Here is a 22,959-nt window from a genome sequence, read left to right on the forward strand (position 1 = left end):
ATTTCAGGTATCAAAAACCATACTTCAGCAGCTCGTACACATTGTTGGGCTAGCTGGCTAACAGTTTCAGTTTGGTTTGCACGATAGAATACACTTTAGATTCAATGCTTAAAAGTATGATGTGCAATGACCACGATAAAAATATACCGTTCAAAGTAAAAGGTCGTATAGTTCAAAACAGTAAATCCGAAAGGACTTTTTAGATTGGTCTACTGTTCGGTGCTAATCTAGATTTTTCTCCTGATCGTAAAAAAGAATAAAAATTCAAAATGAAGGAAAAAGATATGTGAATAATAACATATTGCAAAAAAGAAAAAAAAAAGAAAGGTACAGATGAGACAGTTTTGTAACGGGGCAAATTCATGGGCCTTTAGGAGGCCAGAGTTTGGGTCACAAAGAGCTCAAATAAGTTCAATCATGGGTTGTCATTATAGCGCAAATTTTTGGCTATACCCGGGTATAGCCAAAGCTGGCTGTACCCCTATCCAAAACGATGTCGTTTTGTGTTGTTTAAAATGAACATTAATATACTGGTACAAAAATGAACATTTACTATTCCGGAAATGAACATTTATTTATTTATTTGGAATGAACATTTACTATTTTGAAAATGAACATTTATTTATTTATTTGGAAATAAACTACAAAAATGAACATTTACTATTTCGGAAATGAACATTTATTTATTTATTTGGAATGAACATTTACTATTTTGGAAATGAACATCTATTTATTTATTTGGAAATAAACAATATAGGCGCTTGTAAAAACATAAAAAGACCAATGAAGTGAACAATTTCATTATGAACATTAACCATATATTTATTGTGAACAAACAAATAAACAAGAAAAAACAAATAATTCAACAAAAAAGAACAAACAATATAAAAAAGAACATAAAATTTCATTATGAACATTAACCATATATTTATTGTGAACAAACAAATAAACAAGAAAAAACAAATAATTCAACAAAAAAGAACAAACAATATAAAAAAGAACATAAAATTTCAGAAAAAAGAACAACCAATACAACAATTATGAACACTTTTATGATGAATTTTAAAGCCAACATGAAAGAACAAACAATACAACAAGAAAGAATAAATACTGGTACAAAAATGAACATTTACTATTTCGGAAATGAACATTTATTTATTTATTTGGAATGAACATTTACTATTTTGGAAATGAACATTTATTTATTTATTTGGAAATAAACTACAAAAATGAACATTTACTATTTCTGAAATGAACATTTACTATTTCGGAAATGAACATTTATTTGGAATGAACATTTACTATTTTGGAAATGAACATTTACTATTTTGGAAATGAACATTTATTTAGAAATAAACAATATAGGCGCTTGTAAAAACATAAAATACCAATGAAGTGAACAATTTCATTATGAACATTAACCATATATTTATTGTGAACAAACAAATAAACAAAAAAGAACAAATAATTCAACAAAAAAGAACAAACAATATAAAAAAGAACATAAAATTCCAGAAAAAAGAACAAACAATACAAGAATTATGAACAATTTTATGATGAATTTTAAAGCCAACATGAAAGAACAAACAATACAACAATAACTTTGATGAATGAATTTAAAAAACAACAAGAAAGAACAAACAGTACAACAAGAAAGAACAAGCAATACAAAAAGAAAGAATAAAAAGATTAATGAAGAGTTTAATTATGAACATTAACCATATGATTATTATAAACAAACAAATAAAAAAGAAAGAACAAACAATATAAAAAAGAACATAAAATTCCAGAAGAAAGAACAAAAAATACAACAATTATGAAAATTTGATGATGAATTTAAAAAACAACAAGAAAGAACAAACAGTACAACAAGAAAGAACAAACAGTACAATAAGAATGAACAAACGGTACAATAAAAAAGAACAAACTGTCGACAAGAATGAACAAACAATATGAGCGCGTCGTTTTAGGGGGTACAGCCAGAGCTGGCTGTACCCGGGTACAGCAGTTAACGATTGGTCGTTATAGTAATAATTACGGATTTTTCATGAAATGCCCCTGAGGTTTGCGTTAATGCACCAAATACCCCTAATGTTTCCAGAATGCACCAAATACCCCCGAGGTTTAAAACAATATCATCAAATACCCTTATTGACTGTTTTCCGTCTATTCTGTTAACTTTTCCGTTAACTTAACTCTAATTTTTTTTTTCTATTTCCCTTTTCTTTCTTCTCTTCCTTTCTCTTTCTTTTTCTTTATTCTTTCCTCTTCCCATGGAAGTCTCTCTCCTCTTCTTCACCATTACCATTATATGAGAATCACCCCCACCATCACCACCACCGCTACCCTCTTCCACTATTCACCATTGAAATTGCTTCTTCATAGAGGCCCAATTATCAACCTCATCAGCCCTCGAAATCTCATCTTTTCTGTCTCCTATCATCATCGAACCCACGACGTTGGTTTCTCTGACATTGGCTTCTCCGATAAGCTCTAGGTGTTTGTTCTGGCGGAGGTCGCGGTGGCTGGATTTTCTCTCTCCTTCTTGAAGTCTCGATCTCCCAGCCGTGAATACGCAATCCTCGCCGCCCATCGGTCAAAGCTTCTCCGCCGGCGGATTTGATCTCTTTCTCGTCGATCTCCACCTCCATTGCTATTTCTGTTCCCGGTGTGATTTGGGGAAGACCTGTGACTTTCAAGTCCTCTCCTTCTTCTTGTTCGGCTGCCCAAGAGTCGACACCACCCCAAGGATTCGGTGACCCAAGAATCGACACCACCCCCAACGCCCAAGAGCCACCATCTCCTTCAAATCTACAAACCAGGTTTTGGTGATTGGGTAATATCAATTAAATCGTTCATGAGGGATTTGGAGAGTTGGGTATTATTTGAATTCAATTGATTTCAGAAGAATTGGGGCAAAATCACAACATCAATCAATAATAATCTGAAGAGGATTATAAAAGCTTTAGAATTTTGAAGATGAAGAACAACTTCCATGGATGTGAGAGAAATTAAGAGTGAAGGCCAAGGGAAAGGAGGAGAGAAAAGGGCAGCCATGGTGCTGCTGCCGTTGAAGATCCAAAGAAAAGAGGAAAAGGGAATTGGGTTTTTAAAAAAAAAAATAGTAGTTAATTTTTTTGGGGTTTAAATAATATAATTAAGGGTTAATATTAGGATTAGTAGAGATAATGGTTGAGTAAGGACAAAAAAATAAATTCACGATAACGGAGAATTAACGGAATGGACGGAAAATGCTCATTAAGGGTATTTTGTGTTATTGTTTTAAACCTCAGGGGTATTTGGTGCATTCTGGAAACATTAGGGGTATTTGGTGCATTAACGCAAACCTCAGGGGCATTTCATGAAAAATCCGTAATAATTAATTGTTGTATAGGTATGCATCTATCTCTAGATGCATATGAGCTAAAACGATACCACATCGTATATAGCATACCCATTTTCTCTCTCATCAAACCTCATTTTCTCTCTTCATTTTTGGTGCCATGGCGAATCACCGGCGGCGCCACCAGGGCCCACCACCACCTTCATAATATCATCAGCAACTTACCGACGACGCCACCAGATTTTGAAAACACTTTGCCATCGGTACTTTCTCTCTCCCTCCTTTCATATTTCCCACTCTATAATTAATTATTTTAGAAATTCAACTCAGATGCTAGCATATGGATGGTACAATTTATGAAGGCGGTGCGCGATGAAAGAGGTGAAATGGTGAGAAATTCTCATGTGCTCGGATTTTCTCGCCGCATTTGCAAGCTTCTGTTTCTTCGTACAAAGTCGGTGTTCGTGTTCGATGGCGGAACACCTGCTTTGAAGCGGAGGACTGTTATTGCAAGGCGGAGACAAAAAGAGAATGCGCATGCCAAGATTCATAACACTACTGAGAAATTGCTTTTAAATCATGTATGTTTGTTAGTTGTGTTGATTTTTCTTGCCGTTTGCATTAGATGTATATGTGGTTAAATTAAATGAAATCTTAGCCATTTGATTAAATAAATAATTAAATAATTGATAAAGATATGTTTGCATTATATTAAGAAATAGGACCACAAAAGAAGAGTTATCGTCTAAATATTGTCATGTTCAGTTTATAATTCATCATGTTCAACTTATAAAATATAATGTTCAATTTATAAAAGATGATGTTCAGAAATAAGAACATTTTTGTGTGATGTTCAACTTATAAAGAATCATGTTCAACTTATAAAGAAAATCACGTTCAACTAAATTCAACTTATTAAACTATGATATGTTCATAAATAAGAACACTTTTGTGTGATGCTCAGTTCTCAAGTCTCATGTTCAATTTGTAAAGAATCATGTTCAACTAAATTCACTTATTAAAGAACTAGTGTGATTTGTATTGGAATTTAAATTTCAGGAGTTATAAAATTGTTGATGTCATTTGTTTTGATAATATACACTGAGAATTTTGTGTAAGGCAGTGGACGATTGTAAGGATACTTTGTTTTTGGGTGTTTTCCTCGTAGGATGAATATGTCACTAGAAAAGTGATTTCCCGTTCAGTTTATATCTACCTATAAAACTATGATATGTTCAACACTTTTGTGTGATGTTCAGTTTCTCAAGTCTTATGTTCAATTTATACAAAACTATGTTCAACTAAATTTAACTTATAAAACTAATATATGTTCAATACCTTTGTGTGATGTTCAGTTTCTCAAGTCTCATGTTTAATTTATACAAAACTATGTTCAACTAAATTTAACTTATAAAACTAATATATGTTCAATACTTTTGTGTGATGTTCAGTTTCTCAAGTTTCATGTTCAATTTATAAAGAATTATGTACAAAATCATGATCAACTAAAAGGAAAGCAGCAACAGTAATAAGCAGATGTTCATTATTCTTTACTAAAAGATCAAAAGTGGTGTTGTCTAAATACTGTTATGTTCAGTTTATAATTCATCATGTTCAATTTATAAAAGATGATGTTCAATTTATAAAAGATGATGTTCAGAAATAAGAACATTTTGTGTGATGTTCAGTTTCTCAAGTTTTATGTTCAGCTTATAAAGAATCATGTTCAACTAAATTCAACTTATTAAACTATGATATGTTCATAAACAAGAACACTTTTGTGTGATGTTCGGTTTCTGAAGTTTTATGTTCAACTTATATAGAATAATGTTTAACTAAGAATTTCCCGCAGGAAGAAAAAGGTTAATAAGAATGCGGCAACAAAAGAAAAAAGATGATTTAGAAACGGAAGATATGATATTAAGAGAGGCTGCAAGAATTGAAGAAGAATTGAAGGTAGAAGCAACAAGAAAAGAATCTGCAAACAAGGAAGAAGATAGAAAGAGAAAAGAGACTGTTATAGCCAAAAAAGTAGAAGCCAAAAAATTAGAAGCATATAGAAAGGGAAAAAAGGCAACAACCTCTCTAAAATAGAGGATGCAGATAGAAAATAAATGACATGTTCATTTTCTGAATATGAATATTTATTAAATTATTTTAAATGTCAATTTGTGTGTTCCTTATGTGTGCTTACAGCTTACTCAAATGATTAGATTTTTTTTTTTTGTAAAATAAGCGTGATTAAAAGTTAAAAAAAAAAAAATTAAAAATTAAAAAAAAAAAGAAATAAAATAATGCACTAAAAAAGAAAGTCTGAAACTGCTAAAACCAAACAACATATTGTAGGCTTGTAGTTGTAGCTCATATAGTCATATGCATGCAGAATACCTATACAACTAAAAATTTGGGTGGTTATAGGTATTTTGATAATTGGCAAATTTGTTAAAAAGGACCTTTTATAATCCAAATTTTGCGAGAAAGGACCTTATATAATTTTTTTTGTGAAATCACACCTTAATGTAATTTTTTTTGCGAGAAAGGACCTTATATAATTTTTTTTTGTGAAATCACACCTTAATTTAATTTTTTTTTGCGAAATACAACCAAAAGTAAATTTCCGGCATTGACTGAGCTTTTTCGGCCATTGACTTGCACGTGAGAAGCACGTGTGACTTTATTTTGCTAATCACACCCAATTTTCCTCAAAAATTCTAAGCTTAAAACTTAAAGTTGAAAAACAAACTTGAAATAAAATCAAGTTTGAAAATTCGAGACTCGGAAAAATCAATGTCTTTAGCCAACGTAAGCCACACGTGCTGCTCACGTGCAAGTCAATGGCCGGAAAATCCCAGTCATTGCCGAAAACTTCCCTTAGGTCCTTTCTCACAAAAAAAATTACTTTAAGGTGTGTTTTCACAAAAAAAATTATATAAGGTCCTTTCTCGCAAAATTTGAGTTATAAAAGGTCCTTTTTGGCAAATTTGCCTTGATAATTTGGTAATATTGCTAGTTTTTTATGTGGGACCCGAAAAAAAAGTGGTTTTTATTTCATTGCTATAGGAAAAAAAAGTAGGGCCGCAAATTAATTTGTCAATAAAAGAGTAGTGCAAGAAACGAAGGTTGACGCAATTCAAATTCCCCGTTGGAGTTGGTGTAGATATTGTTGGTGTAGTCTCTCATTAAGCTTATTCTGGCCTTGTAAATAGTTGTAAAGTTTGTTTGGTGTTTTGTTTGTTGGAGCCTTGCTTTGCTCCTCTTTAGTACCAAAAAAGAAAAAGTAAGCATAGTATTAGTAACAATTCTAGGTTGTAATGGTAATGCTTGTCTAAGTCGTCAGTAGACGAATTCAATTTTGATACTAGACTCATCGATCAGTCATTTGCACTTTAATGACACTGACCACTGCTTCCCAACTTCTCTTGTCGTCTCCACTTACCACTTGTCCACTTCCATTGCTCTCCTCCTACAAATTGATACTCCCTCAATTAAACCACTCTTTCACGGTAAATACTTTCTCTGACTAGTTGTTGGAACGTGCGCTAGCGCGCACGTTCCCCCAAGGTATAAAAAACTATCTCCCGGAACACTATACAAATCATAAGCCTAATTACTCTATAGAAATAGTTGAAAGCAAGAAAAGAAATACGGCTAATTACTTGATGTAGTTTACATATATAGAAATCATGGCTAAGTATAAAAAAATACATGCCTAAGTTTGGAGAAATTAAACACGACCGGCCTAATAGCATAAACAACAGTCGTGATAGTTCCTCGCCCAACTTTCTGGAACGTACAACTCTGCAAGAAAAGATACATGATTACTTAGTTTGTCAATGATGAAGCAAGAAAGCAAGAAACATGTCCGTCCTGCAATTATTCACTATACACAGACTATTGCAATACTCAATCACCTAATATAAGGCCTTATGCATAATAGTATTTTATAGTTGGATAACTAAATTTATTTGCGCTAATGAAATTTCAATTGCACCCTGAATATTTATTTACATTTATATTTACCAGAAAATCCAAGTAGAATTAGCTCATCATTTTCATTTATCAAGTTCACTTGATATTGTGGTGTACTCTCTAAATTGTAAATTTGAGAGAGTGCTATAGGAATTTGTTGTTTGATTATATGTAAGTTTAAGATATTATGTATACATTGCTCTTGAGATAAGGAGGGATTTGAAGATTTTTTTAAAACAAACGAGCTAACTTTTTCCAAAAAAAATGACCAAAATTAAACAAACCGGCCAAAACACATAAGGGCTTTGCACAAACCACCCCCATTCAACCCGAATAGTCTCGAACATTGCTCGTACTCCTCTGTGTACTACTGCCTTTGGAAAACACTCCATGTATTTCTCAAATCAGTAGATGACATCAGAGTAATTTGACTGTAAGTTGGACTTAATTTGATCAGACTTCAGAGCTGTTACAATTGCAATTTCAGCTAATATTGCAGACGAATCAACAACTGTGCAAGTCAAGTCAAAATATGAATATAGCATGAGATGCCAACCTTCAAGATTAACAAAAAAAATCCAGCATGTGCCTCGGTAATCAAGGGTACAAATTGGAAATTACACAACATTACGAAATGTTTGTTTATTAAAGACGACACTGGGGCATTAAACATAGAGATGAGATCCAAAAGTTTGAAGCAACAATAAAAGAGGGCAAATAACAAAAGAAGCCCTTAACAGAATGCAGAGGGGTCAAATTCAGGCACCCTCTTGCTGGAAAATCTCTTTCTTAGTAAGCTTGTTCTCGTCCCGAGCCATCACATCAATAGCGCCTTCCTCCTCATCCGCCATAACAAGCTTATCTTCCCCATGAGCCACCATAGCAGCTTCATGTACAACTTGTTGTGCAGCTCATTGTGCAACTCGCAGTACAGCTCGCTCTGCAGCTTGTTGTGCAGCTTGCTCTGCAACTTGTGCAGCTTGCTGTTCTTCCATCGGGTTTCGTTGCGGTACAGCTTGTTGTTCTTCCCCAAGCAGATGAGCATTAGGCTAAAAACCTAAGAAGACACATTTCATCTGTTTTCTGTAACAAACCTCAACCTTAACACTAAAAGAGTACAAGGAAATTCTTGCCAAACTATCATCAAGTAAACTAAAATCAAATTTCAGTTCTCAATTTACTATGCTATAAGATCGAGTTCAATCCGTCTATTAGAAACAAAAATGACAGTGTTTTAACCGACTGATTTACCATAAAAGTCTAAAAAATGTGCTTTCATCAATTAAACTCTTAAAATGCTACATATTTTCCTCCCTCCCTTGTACCTCGCATCCTCTCCTTTCCCTCAAAATCCCCCATGCTCACTGCCCCCCTCTCACTCCCTGACCTTTACTCAGTAATCAGTCAGCAACTCAGCATATACAACTTATATTTTCCAAAGTCAGACTGTGACACCCAGCAATCAGAGCATACACAATAAATTATGAAATCCTAATGTGATAGTGCCATCATCCATCATTCTAACAGAAAGCTGTCTGCATAACTGGTTAGAATGATGGAGAAACAACTCAGCATATAGAGAAACAACTCAGCATATATAGTACCTATAACAAGAGCAATATTATAACAGAAAGCTGTCTGCATAACTCGTTTAATATCCACAGAAGCTGTCTGAGTATGATCAATCATGTTTAACCGAAGTAGTGCAACTAACTGTTAATTAAAATGTGTTAAGACGTACTTTGAATTATACATATTTAAGCCCATTTTATTGATTTCTAAAAATCCTAGAAGTAACTTAATGTCAAATGTTGCACATAATTTGAAGACCAGAATTTTAAGTGGTATTTTCCAAAAGATGAACAAAAACATCCAGATTTTAAAATTAATGAGTGAGTATTTAAACTACTAAGTGCATTCCGACTTAGCGAGAGATGCGAAAAATTAGGCATGTCCCAAATTGAGCTTGGAATCAGACCTCCAAGAAGATTTAAACTCAAATCAAGATATGAAAGAGAGGTTATTCCACCTAAACCATTAGAAAGGCTACCTAAAAGCAAACAATAAGAGAGGTCATGGTGTACCAAGATAGAACTAATTACCCCCAAAGTAAACAGTCACCGGATTTCAGCAGAGAAGAAAGTATTGCTAGAACGCAGGTAAGAAATTATTGCTAAACGGTTCACTTTTTTGAAATGTAAATGATGGTTTAAGGTTCTAGTTTTTGATATTTATAGAAACAAATCAGTTTAGACAATTCAAGTCAACATGGTTATGCATTAAACATTGCTGTGTAAACATTACTGATAAGTCAAGATGGTTATCCATGAATCATAATTGCGTAAAAAAGGCCCTGATTTTAAGAGAATCATCATTCATTAGGTTATTACTTAGTAGTTTGTTTGTAAAAGAGTCAGAGACCAAGTCAAGTTTTGACAACACAGGAATATTCATGTAATTTACCCAATTTCCTTCTATTACTAACTTTATATACCAAATTCTTGCCTTTCCGTCATAATTCCCTCCAACCCAAAATGAAAGGCCAAATTAACCCGGCAAACTGATTTTAAACACATCATATATTCATTTTATCTCATTTTCTAAACTCTAAAGTTATTCAGCTAAAATTCAAGAGCATTGTTATTAGACAATGAAGTTAACATATACAAGGGGACTCATTACTAACATCAACTCCTGGACCAGACCTAACGTTCATTTTATAGCTAACATTTATAGAGTTCAATTTCAAACAATTTCAAATTTCTAATTGGTGAACTATGCTATGAAATGCCAAATTGTTAATGGTCTAAGAGCTTCTAATTTCAAATAAAAATTAATAGATTTGACCACAATTGTACCTCTTCAGAAAATAAGTACCATTTGCCTTTTTCATAAACTCAACCTTGAAAGATAGTCGAACAACAGGAAAAGAACCACCCATGCCACTAAAAATAAGACTACAGGATGTGTGGATTTTGATCTCACTAAAAATGAAAACAAAATCAGATCAAAACCAAACAAACAAATAAAATAACCACCACAAACCAAAAACCAAAATCCTCAAAAACATAAGTTATACCTAAAATGAATGAGCTTGAGATCATTACCACCTTGGAGTGCGGAAAAAATGTAATAACAACACCAAGCTCACCTGGGCAACCCACTCTTTAGGCTCATCCTCCTCCATAAACACCACTAATTCCGACCTCCTACTAATCCATACCGGCGTTGCCTTGCCGCTCGAAATCCCCATCCCAATTCCCTTACCATAACCCTCCCTCCCAATTCTTTCCCCCAAATCTTTGCCATACCTACCACCGTGGAATCCGCTCTTTGAATCTCCTTGAAGAAATAGACCCACCATTTGATTCCTCATAACTCTTCCAATTCTCACTCCTCCCTCCCGCACATGGCTTGCAGTTCTTGTACGCCCCAGATGCCTTCATTGCCATCCACTTTATCTGCGAGCTCCAGCACGTGTCTTTTAGAAAATTTTCCTATCCCTTCCCTTCCCAAAGAAAAGTTCAAAAACAATATTAGTTTTGAACTATGTTTAAAAGAAGTGTTTGTCAATTACTTCATATTTTTAGGGATTCAATTACTTGAGGTCCTTGAGGATTATTGTGAGAACTAAATCTAGCATCACCTAAGTTGTTTTATTTGACCCCAAGTCATCTAAAAGGAACTCTTCCATAATAAAACTCTCCCTGGGTTAAAGATTGAGTAGCTAACCAGATAAGAGATATCTCTTCTGTAATCAATCTATATTGTCTCAATATCCTAGCTTGGCGGAAGACTCAATGGGTTCTTGTTCAGCTAGACCTTTTAAAATTAGACAAAAAACAACCAATAGAGGGTTATTGTTTCTCATACACCCATTTACCAATTACTACATCCTTTAAGACAATGTATCATTGTCATGCAAATCATGCTTATATAATGATATCAGCGTGCATCTAGCTGAATTCAAATTCTCGACTATCCTACTATAATAATAGAACTACATATTCAAGGGCCAAGAAACTTCAATTGAAATTAAGAAGGTTGAAGAAAAGACTAAAGTGATATATGTTGCATAGAACTCCTTAGGAGAAAAAGCTCATTACTCACCCAAATATCAACTGAACCAAGTTCATTTACAGCAAAATCAGCTAACTTTCTCACGTCATTAGGGTTGCAAACATCATATGGTATGCCTACCACTTTTGCATATCTCTGATTTTTCCCATTTACAACTTTCATTTCCCTAAGACTTTCTTAAAGCTCTTTAACAATTGCATCCGCTGAATCAGCACTGCCTTCAAGGTAGCACACTATGAGTTTGACATTTAAAAAAAAAAAAACAAAAGGTGACCTATACCCTAGAGTTCCAGAATACAACCTGCGTGAAATAAGAACCACTCAGTCTCCAGAAGGAATAAATTCTCTAGCAAGTGCTTCACCAAGTCCTCTAGTATTACACCAAGTAATGAGAGAGTCAGACTAAACAAAGATAGAAATGCTTCAAAAGTTCAAAGTAACATTTGGGATACAAGATTTCTGAAATAAATAAACAACCAGACTACCAATTCTTATCTAAGTCGTTTAATAAAATCTTTAGATAGGCAAGTCACATTTGTCTAATTATCCATAAATTTCTTGCCTAATGAGTAACATATGCAGATATGTTGTTATCTGTCACAAATAGACTCATTTGTCGATCTCAATTTTCCCTATGGATTACGGACAATCTAAGGTAATCAAAGAAAACATGAGCCAGGAATGGAAAATATCTAATCAAACACGAAATGTAGGCTATCAAAGGCTGCCACTCACCTTTCCTGCATGATCAACATTGCATTTCAATATCACTAACATTCGATAAACACGTTTTAAAAGCTCAAACATAAAATAAAAACTGTAAATCCATTTCATTCAACAAATCCCGTTCTAATCAAGAATAATACAATTCATACCATTAATACCATCCATTGAAGATTTCACAATAGGCTGAGTAGCAATATCGTAAACCTCCCCCGTTGTCGCATTCGGCCCAAATACCTTGTCTGCCATTACCAATACAATCACAAAATTGACTGAACTCCACTCAATCTCTATGCTCCAACTACAAGCAATGCATTATGTATCTAATCAGAAGCATACACTAACAAAACAAACATTACTTCAATAGAAAAACCATAAAAAAAGAGAGAGGGAAACGTAAATATGGTGTTTCTTCTCCTTGGTCCTTACCTTCCCCAACTTTTTCCGGTTATGACACTTACTTTTTTCCATCACAAACATAAAATATTATTGACATCCTTCATCTATGGAAAGTAATATCAGACTATTGTGCTTATCTAATAGGATATCAATCATTCAAGCTAACAATTCAACTACGTCATTCTCTTTGCCAAGACTTGGATAACAAAAGGTGGTTACAAAATTACAATTGTAAAGCTAGCTTCTTGAAAAATCCATCCCCATGTACAAATCTGTGATTGTGGTTGCAGGGCTTAAATGAAATACAAACGGGTGCCAAAGAGGCAATATAAGTGCACATAACATCTTTCGGGTTCTAATAAATAGTCATATAGACAAAGGTCTCAAAACTAACGTACAACCGGAGCAAATAAAACTCCAGTGTTTTCATTTCTATAAAAAAACCACCTATGTAACAATACTAACTAAACAAATAGAAATAAACAAGTTAGGTAAACTATACTACTTATTCTCTAATATCATCCATGGTGAAAGAAACAAGCCATAATATAAACTTGTACCTATTATGTTGGAATGTAGAACTATAATGATGATCAAGATACTACATTTGGTCTGTGGCCTTTAAAGATGAATCCACTTTAGGCGACTTGAAAAGAAAATTTTGCAGACAAGAAATACGTTGGAATTAAACATTAATACCAGTCGTAGTTCGATCAAGTTGGATTATAAGGTTCAAATATGTACATGAAAATCTACCTTAGGTTTCAAATCACGATGAACTAAACCATGTAAGTGACACTGAGCAGCGACTTTCACATCTGACGCTCCACCACTATCGCGTCTCTCTGAATACCGACAATCATTTCTGATTTGAATAACAAAAGAAATTAACATTAGAACATTTATATAACAAAAATATAACATAAACGCTTAGTATCGAATCTATTAGAATGTTGTAACTTAACTCTACTCAATCTCAAAGTTCCAACTGCAAGCAATGCATTATGTATCTAATCAGAAGCATACACTAACAAAACAAACATTAATTAAATAAAAAACCATTAAAAAAAATTAACTCAATTCATCAAATTCTCCAATGAAACCTAATCAAGCATTACAACCCAATAACTGCATTCATCAAAGTAGCAACCATTACACTAATTAAATTGATCCACCACATTAATTAAACCCCAAACACAAATTACCAATTATAACCAACATCAAAAATCAACTGCAAGATAAAAGAGGCAGTCCCCCATCATACCTATGAGCTAAAATTAGCACAAAAATCAAATTAAATAACAATTACATAGAAACCAAATATGCATAAAAATCAAATTAAAGACAAAATTGAAGGTGGGTAATTACTAATGTTGCCCAAATATGCATAAAAACCAAATTAAAGACAAAATTGAAGGTGGGTAAGTTACCATTGTTGCCAAAGATGGCGTGGAAGCAGCCAAGCGTAAACCTGTAATTGGTGGCGCTTTGTAGCCATATCCCCAAACTAATACCTCGAAACCAAGAAAAAAACACCAAATCAATATTCCAAATCAATTAAACCATCCATAATTCAACAAAATCAACAATTAAAAGCAAGAAAAAACCCTAATTCGAAAGATCCGGAGAACGAGAACCATACCAAGGAGTAAGAGACGAATTAATAGTGAGGAGATTCAGAAGATCGGGAAAAAAGAAGACAAGTATGTAACAATGGACAACAAACGAAGAACAAAGAAAATGAAACTGGGAAGGGAAGGGAAGGGAAGAGCAGAAATGGAGGCACCGAAATGGAGAAGAGGAAAGGGAAAAACCCTAAAAAATGAGAGGACGGGAAGCAGAGAAGACTGGAGAGGGAGAAGGGGCGCAATAGTAACGAACTAACGATGGATGAAAAGCGCACGTGGCATAATCCGGAAAGAAGGGTAAATGGGTAGTAAAGAGATATGATTGGGGGCAAAACCGTCAGCACACTATTGCTGCAATAGTAACTTAAACTTTGCATGTTTTAAAGTGTTAGGATTCTTTATAGTTGCAACACTTTATTTTTTGCACTATTCACATACTTTACCTTATATATTTTGTGTAAGGAAAAACATATTCACATAGGATCTTGTTAGAATCATCTTAATGTATATTTTCCGAATATCAAATTTTTATAATTTTTACTTCTTGGTAATTTAAGATATTAATTGTTAAAGTTATGCATTGACAAGCGTAAAAAGCAAAGTGTTGCAACTAAAAACAAACAGAGGAAGTATTACACTACAAAAACAAACTTAATACTCGATCCATATTCCTCAAATGAAATACGGAATAATAATTATATTAAAAAAATACACTTTCTATTTTTGGCATGTCATGATGCTCACTTCCAATATATTACTCAAATACTCTTTTTATTAATTAAATAATTCACCCACTTTCAATTTTTTTTAGTAAACAATAATTCAATACCCCAATTTCATCTTTTTTAATCAAATTCAACTCACCCTTCTAAAATTACGTGCAAGTCAAATGTATCTTATAAATAATTATGGAGGGAGTATTCTTCATTGGAAATGTATCAAACAGAGCCTTAAGAAAGTAGTTGTATGTCACGGCCGGGCCTTTTGACTGCGGTGTCTGAATCCGTGAGGCTTGATCCAGACCGGCCTACTCCCATATGCTCAATAAGCATCGAACATAACAATAGCAGAGGAAATAACACGTAATGATATTAATCACACCAAGAGTCATGCATCAGCAAAGCATAGAGACTCACCGAAGTTGCCTCGTATGCAGGGCCGGTCCTGACATTTTAGGGGCCCAGGGCGAATCACGATAAAGGAGTCCCAAGGGTACCTTATATATGGTGCGAGGTCTTAAAATCCACCGTATGTCCATATTACATACATATTTTCGATTATATTTATCTCTCCTTTAAATATTTGAACCATATTTACAACATATACGAATATAAAGTGCCATAAAACAATTAGTTATGCAAAATAAAATATACAAATAATACTTACTACATATTTTTTAATGACACAATATTTAAAAATTTGCACATATATATTTTGTTTAAAGAACCGTAAAAAAGAAGTCCATTTAAAAAAGAAGTGGATTAATATCAAAAGAAACAGAGAAAATCAAAACGTTAAAAAAATGTTCACAAAAAATTCGGCTATGGGTTTCAATCCGTGTTGTCTGCCAAGCATTGAATGAATTCAACCAACTAGCCACAAACATTTCATGGTTACTATCTGTGTCTATATTTTATTTACCTAATAATTCAGTTGTATATTTTGGGGCCCCTTGCCCTCGGGGGGCCTGGGCGACCGCCCCTCATTTCAACCCCAGGGCCGGGCCTGCTCATATGGAACATGCTAGGCCTTAGCATCGGAAAAATATCTAACACGTGACTTGTAGCTCTTACCCACTAATTAATGTCGATGGATATGTCATAAAATCATTGAATTGACAAAACTATGGTCCTCTATTAATATAGGATTGATAACAAATCTACTATACGTAATCAATTAATCATAGAAGAATGGTAAAATCATGTTCCCCACAACGTTTACACATCGAAGAAATAGAGAGTTTTTTTTACGGATTTTTCATGAAATACCGCTGAATTTTGGCGAAATTCACCAAATGCCCTCGACTTTCAGAAATTTATAAAATACCCCTGTTTTAAAACATAATACACCAAGTGCCCTTATGACGTCATCAATCCTAATTAACCCATTTAACTCACCCATTAACCCATTTTTTCCCGATTAATCAACTAAACTCCTAATTAACCCATATTTTTCTTTTCTCTCTCCTCCACTTTTTCTTCCATTTTCTTCCATGGATCTCCCACCTCCACCAGGATGGTCGACTTTCCAGCCGCCGCCAAGCAACAATAACAACATCAGCAGCGACGGTGGAAGCAGGCCGGCGATTGATTTTCTTTGATTTTCGACTGCACCACCAACTCATTTTCTCTCCTTCTGTCGCGACAAGTCCAAATCCATCAACCCATGTGAAGGAAATAATGCCCTTGGTCCAAGTATGCATTCTATGTTAAGTCTAATAAATGCGGTTCATTATTAATTAACAAGTTAATAATTCAGTGAGATCAAGTGAGCTGAATGCCTGACTAGAGGCCGCTTCAATTCAAGTGGAATTAATTATATTAATCCACAGCTTACTCTTGACTGAACCCGTAGGGTCACACAAATAGTACGTAAACGGATCAAGTATTTAATGGCATTAAATACTCCATCTATGGATATTCGGAATCGACGGATCTTGGTTTCAGTGGGAGCTGAGATCGTCACAGGCAAGAAATGAATACTCCGGAAACGATGATATTACCGGAAACGGAAATATGGATCGTATCGGAAATATAAATATTATCCAAGTCGTAGATGTTGCCGGAAACGGAAACATGGTACGTATCGGAAAATATTATCGGAAATGGAAATATTGCCGGAATCGGAAATATTGCCGGAAACGAAAATATTGTCAGAATCGGAAATATTATCGGAATCGGAAAATAATTCCGGAAACGGAAATATTAAATATTTGTTCGAAACGGAAATTGATTCCGGAATCGGAAATATTAAATATTGTTCGTATCTGAAATAAATTCCGGAACCGGGAATTTAATCGGAAGCGTATCGTACGAATAAACATCGGACGAGCTTGCTAGACGCAAGGCCTAGCACGAAGCTAGGCCCAACGCCTAGCAAAGCCCGCGCGCGACCAAAGCAAGCAAAGCCCAAACGGCAAGGCCAGCAGGCGCGCGCCCCTCGTGGGCTGCGAGCACTTGCTGGGCCGGGGCTCAGCGCGCGCGCGCGCACGGCGCCCCTCGTGGGCTGCTGCGCCTGCGTGAGTGTTTGTGCTTGCGTACGAAACCTTGATCGGTTAGGATTCGTATAAGATTGATTCCCTAAGTCTACTAGATAAATTAAGTGATTGAATTTTAGATTAATTCAGATTCACTAAATCGTTTCCTAGTAGGATTCTAATATCCGATACCCATGCCCTATAAATAGGTGATCAATGCTCACAATTTATATCGAGTATTCAAGTATTCAAAGTGATTTTTGAGAGCAAAAATTCAGTCATACAATTGCCTATATGTGCCGAAAATTCTAAGTACCTTAAGGGCGATCCTAGTTGGTCAAGCTTAAGGCGGATCCGGACGTGCTGTGGACTATCTACGGAGGGACGACACTTGGAGTCCTAAAGACTTGTTCTTGTTCGGTTCAGGCGCAGCTAGGGAAGGCACGCAACAAAGAGTATGCATCTAAACTATGCTAAATGATTATGTGTAAATAATATGCTCTCCTGGCTTTATGGTTTTTCCGCATGATTTATGAATTGTCATATGTATCATAACCTAACAGTGGTATCACGAGCCTCTTGTTATTTTCATAATCTAAATTGCATGAACATGGTTAAATATTACAAATTTGCAAGAATTAAAAGGGGTGATTAATTTTCGTAATTGTTAATTAATTGCAAATTGCGTTTATTTAATTATACGTACGCAGTTTTTCGGCAGTTTCTTCGTTACTCATCCAAATCGAGTGATTTTTGTGTCAATTCCGCATGTAAAAGGCATTCTAAAATTTTGACAAAAATAGTAATTTTCAGCCGAACCCAGAATTCTTAAATTCGAAGCCTAACTATGACTTTTCGGAGGTTTTAGTTTTTTGAATGCAAAATTTCGTAAATTTAAGATATTAAATTAAATATTTGCGATTCTTGTTGATAAATCTTGAATTTTTGATTGACCTACTGTATATGTTTAACAAGTTTGATTGCCTAGCCTTGTTAATTATGCAATCTAATTTGTAATTATGATTAATTTGTTGAAAATTGGAATAATTTAGAATTAATTTGATTTTCATAATTAGTTATAATTTAATTAGACACTTATGATTAAAAACCACCATAAAAATTGTAAATTTATGTTAAATTTTAAATTTTTATGACCTAGACTTGAATCCATGTTAATCGGAAATCAATTGAATAATAAATTTTCGATTTTTCGCCCTAAAATTATGAAATTAATATTATTTATTAATTTGTCATTAATTTTGAACATAAATTTTAAATTTTTATGCGATTCGCTCATGTAACTTGCACGCACAAAGCAATGGACGCTACGTGTTACCCTTAAGGGGTGTTGTATAGTGCGGGCATGTGACGACGAGCAAGGGAGCTCGTCGCCCATGCGGTACGAATGCAATGAGCAAGGCCATGGTGCACGAGCACAAGGCAGCAGCCCTGCCTTGTGTCGTGGGCTGTGTGCAATGGGCGAATGGGCGAGGGCGAGAGCAAGGCACAAGCAGTCGCGTGTGGGCAGCAAGCGAGCTGCGCCACAGCGCGCACTGCCTTGTGCAAGCGTGCGGAGCCTCGCGCGCAGCGAGCGCAAGCTCGCGTGCCACGAGTGCTACGCCCCAAGCATCGATCGCTCGCGCGCAGCAAGCGCTATTGTGCGTGCGACGAGCTCTGCACCCAGCAATGGCGTGCGAGTGCTTGTTGTGCGTGCGACGAGCGCTGCGCCCAGCGATGGCGTGCGAGTGCTTGTTGCGACGTGCGACGAGCGCTGCGCCCAGCGATGGCAAGCAGCTCGCTATTGCGACGTGCGACGAGCGCTGCGCCCAGCGATGGGCTGCGGCAGCATGCTCGTGCGTCGAGCGCTGGCGCGCGCAGCGAGCACCAGCTCGCGTGATGCCTTGCGATAGTGAGCAGCAGCAATGCGAGGCAGCGCATGGGCTGCGCGCACATGGCCAGCGATGGCTGTGTGCGTGTGGCCCATGGGCGTGCGTTACGTGGGATTGTTGCGTTGCGATTAGATCGTCTTGAAATTTTAATTTGAAATTTTCAGTTTACGTAATTTTAATTAATTTTAAAATTGATAATTTAAATTATTTTCTTGGATTTTAATTTGAACATTGTAATTATAATAAATTGTATTTATTCTAATTATTTTACTAAAATTAAAATATGAATTAATTTAAATACGACTGAAATTAAATTAAACTTTTGGATTCAATTATAAATTTATATGAGCTTTAAATTTTAATTAAATTTGTACGTTTCCGGTTAGAGTAGAAATACATTTTTATGTTTAAAATTAGTAAAGCATATGAATTTATTGGTTTAAGTGGGAGCCCCTTTTTAGTCATAAACTCTTGATTAGGTCTACAAATCCTTAAGGTTAAAACAACTTGATTAGAATTAATAAGGACTGAATAATTTGTAGATTATTGGTGCCCTTGATTAATTGCTGCAAATGTTTATGTGATGCATAATGTGTTTTACTAACCAGCTATGTGGGCCATTCATGATAATGAATGGGTGAATGGTATATATTGTATATGTACTGTTTTGCAGGTTATGAAGTGACTAGTATGGCCCAAATAGGATAGAAAATAAGGTCTGCGTACCATTAATTTGAATGTAATTGGTCTAAAGTACCAAAGTTATTTTTTCAATTCAAATATGGTCTGCGTACCATCAAATAGTTGTAATTAGTTTTAATTATAGCTTATTCTATTTGAAGAAAATGGTGCCTCCCACGGAGATTTTCAAGACGGACTTTGAAGTTGAAACTTCAAGATGAAGTCGGGCCATACTAGATCACATTTATCTTATGCATGTTTTAAGTTATTTATTGCTTTTAAATATGTCTTAAAATGCATGAGATCAAAAGCTTGATTATGTTGCATGATTAAGGATCTTAGTTCACTTAAAATCTAACCAACATAGTAAGAGCCTTAAGTTCCAAACTTAAAAATTGAGTTAAAAGGTGCCATGCCAAAATATACACTTGCTTGGATATCCTTTACATCAATCTAGTAATAGTTTTCGCTCAGCGAGGTGTTACTTATTGGTCCTAAAGGGGCAAGGTACACAAATAATTGTGAGTACATGTTAGTTTTGGTGAAACTCAACGATATAAGTAAGGAGTCCTTTTATGTCGTGGCAAAATCGATAGGTTTACCTAATAAGTTCTTAGACGTACCTATCAACCAAGAATAGTTTCTAGACTATTAGCAAAATGCTTTTGCTTACCTAAAATATTTTAGGATTAAGTCGACAAACTGTGCTTAGTTCTTCAATGATTTTAGGATCTTGGAATCATTTTATTCACACCTGCCGGAACACATAACTTGAATAAAATGCTTAATGAACATTGAATTATGCATGTATGCTAGAATTTAAGTTTATTAAGAGAAACTGTGAATGGTTATTTATTTGTTTATTCTTTTCAATTGTAGTTTTAAATATGGCAAACAACAATTCATTCAACATTCGATCAATTCTCGAAAAGGAGAAGTTGAACGGGAAAAACTTCCTTGACTGGCAAAGGAACTTGCAAATAGTTCTTATGCAGGAAGAAAAGGAGTATGTCCTAGAAGAGGCGATGCCCGAAGCCGCAGGCGACGGGGTCACTCAGGCAGCCCTCAATCGTTGGATTGATGCCAACAAGGATGTGAAATGTCTAATGCTCGCCACCATGAGTGCAGATCTGCAGAAAACGTTCATCAACTCAGATGCTTTCACAATCATCAGTGAGTTGAAGAACATGTTCCAAGATCTGGCTCGAGTCGAAAGATTCGAGACTCATAGGCAAATTCTTGAGACCAAGCTTAAGAAAGGCGAGCCCGTAATTCCACATGTTCTCAAAATGATTGGACTCATTGAGAATATGAGTCGGCTGGATCAGCAATTTTCTCAGGAAATGGCTATAGACACCATCCTCCATTCTCTTCATAGCGGGTATGATCAGTTCAAACTGAGCTACAGTATGAATATTCTGGACAAAACTCTCACTGAGCTTCACGGTATGCTGAAGACCGCTGAAAAGACGCTCAAAAGTGATAAGTAGGATGTGCTTATGGTGCGTGGGGGCAAGTTCAAGAAATCTGGAAAGAAGAGGAATGCTAAGAAAGGTGGCAACAAGGCCAGCCCAACTAAGCAAACTGGCGCCAAATCTGTCAAGAGGAAGGTCAGTCAACCCACTTCTGAATCTGAATGCTTCTACTGCAAGAAGAAGGGGCATTGGAAGAGAGATTGCTTGAAGCTAAAGGAAGATCAGAAGAACGGAACAGTCGTTCCATCTTCAGGTATTTTCGTTATAGACTGTATACTTGCTAATTCAACTTCTTGGGTATTAGATACAGGTTGTGGCTCACACTTATGTTCCAATCCACAGGGACTAAGAAGAAGTAGAAAGTTAAGCAAGGGTGAAGTCGACCTACGAGTGGGAAATGGAGCACGGATTGCTGCATTAACTGTAGGAACTTATTATTTGTCGTTGCCCTCCGGGCTAGTTTTGGAACTGGAAGAATGTTTCCATGTTCCAAGTCTTACTAAAAACATCATTTCAGTTTCTTGCTTAGATGCTAAGGGATTTTCCTTTTTAATAAAAGACAATAGTTGTTCGTTTTATTTTAAAGAGATGTTTTATGGATCTGCTAGATTAGTCAATGGACTTTATTTATTAGATCACGACAAACAAGTATATAACATAAATACCAAAAAGGCCAAAAAGATGATTCAGATCTCACCTATCTATGGCATTGTCGATTAGGCCATATAAACTTGAAACGCTTAGAAAGACTTCAAAAGGAAGGAATTCTAGAACCATTTGACTTAGAGGATTATGGTAAATGCGAATCATGTTTACTTGGCAAAATGACAAAGCAACCTTTCTCTAAAGTTGGAGAAAGAGCAAATGAACTATTGGGTTTAATCCATACAGATGTATGTGGACCAATGAGTACAAATGCTAGAGGTGGTTTCAGCTACTTTATCACTTTCACTGATGACTTCAGTAGATATGGTTATGTCTACCTAATGAAGCATAAGTCTGAATCCTTTGACAAATTCAAGGAATTTCAGAGTGAAGTAGAGAATCAATTAGGCAAGAAGATTAAGGCACTGCGGTCTGATAGAGGCGGTGAATATCCGAGCTATATATGAATTTGATGACCATCTGAAAGAATGTGGAATTCTATCAGAATTGACTCCTCCTGGAACACCGCAATGGAATGGTGTGTCGGAACGGAGGAACAGAACCTTGCTAGACATGGTCAGGTCAATGATGGGTCAGGCCAAACTTCCATTAGAATTTTGGGGACATGCACTAAATACAGCTGCACTCACTATAAATAGAGCTCCGTCTAAAGCTGTCGAAAAGACTCCATATGAGTTATGGTTTGGAAAGCCTCCAAATGTGTCTTTTCTTAAGATTTGGGGATGTGAAGTATACGTCAAACGATTAATTTCAGACAAACTTCATCCAAAATCTGACAAATGTATCCTTGTGGGCTATCCAAAGGAAACAAAGGGGTATTACTTCTACAATACATCTGAGAACAAGGTGTTTGTTGCTCGAGATGGTGTCTTTTTGGAGAAAGATCACATTTCCAAAATGACAAGTGGGA

General features: G+C 35.4%; 1 protein-coding gene and 1 long non-coding RNA gene across 7 annotated transcripts; both read right to left on the reverse strand.

The window, feature by feature from the left end:
• Nucleotides 1–7,837: 7,837 nt before the first annotated feature.
• LOC130466061 (uncharacterized) lies at nucleotides 7,838–13,175 on the reverse strand. Of its 6 annotated transcripts, none has more exons than XR_008926080.1 (4): nucleotides 13,075–13,175; nucleotides 12,268–12,416; nucleotides 10,392–10,820; nucleotides 7,838–8,369 (listed from the first exon to the last, which is right to left on the reverse strand). XR_008926080.1 is itself a non-coding variant. In XM_056834801.1 (4 exons), exons 3-4 carry the CDS (start codon nucleotides 10,686–10,688, stop codon nucleotides 8,130–8,132), a joined length of 465 nt encoding a protein of 154 aa, XP_056690779.1. In that variant the 5' UTR covers nucleotides 10,689–10,820; nucleotides 12,268–12,416; nucleotides 13,075–13,175; the 3' UTR covers nucleotides 7,838–8,129. The 6 variants fall into 6 exon arrangements, 2 of the variants coding, with proteins under 2 accessions (XP_056690779.1, XP_056690780.1); XM_056834801.1 differs by having other exon boundaries at nucleotides 10,464–10,820; XR_008926083.1 differs by lacking the exon at nucleotides 10,392–10,820.
• Nucleotides 13,176–13,270: 95 nt separating this feature from the next.
• LOC130466063 (uncharacterized) lies at nucleotides 13,271–14,379 on the reverse strand. Its single transcript, XR_008926084.1, has 3 exons — nucleotides 14,157–14,379; nucleotides 13,945–14,021; nucleotides 13,271–13,379 (listed from the first exon to the last, which is right to left on the reverse strand). It is a non-coding gene; the product is annotated as an uncharacterized lncRNA (long non-coding RNA).
• Between the last annotated feature and the right edge of the window lie 8,580 nt (nucleotides 14,380–22,959).

Source organism: Spinacia oleracea, chromosome 1, assembly GCF_020520425.1.
Source record: "Spinacia oleracea cultivar Varoflay chromosome 1, BTI_SOV_V1, whole genome shotgun sequence".
NCBI lineage: Eukaryota > Viridiplantae > Streptophyta > Magnoliopsida > Caryophyllales > Amaranthaceae > Spinacia > Spinacia oleracea.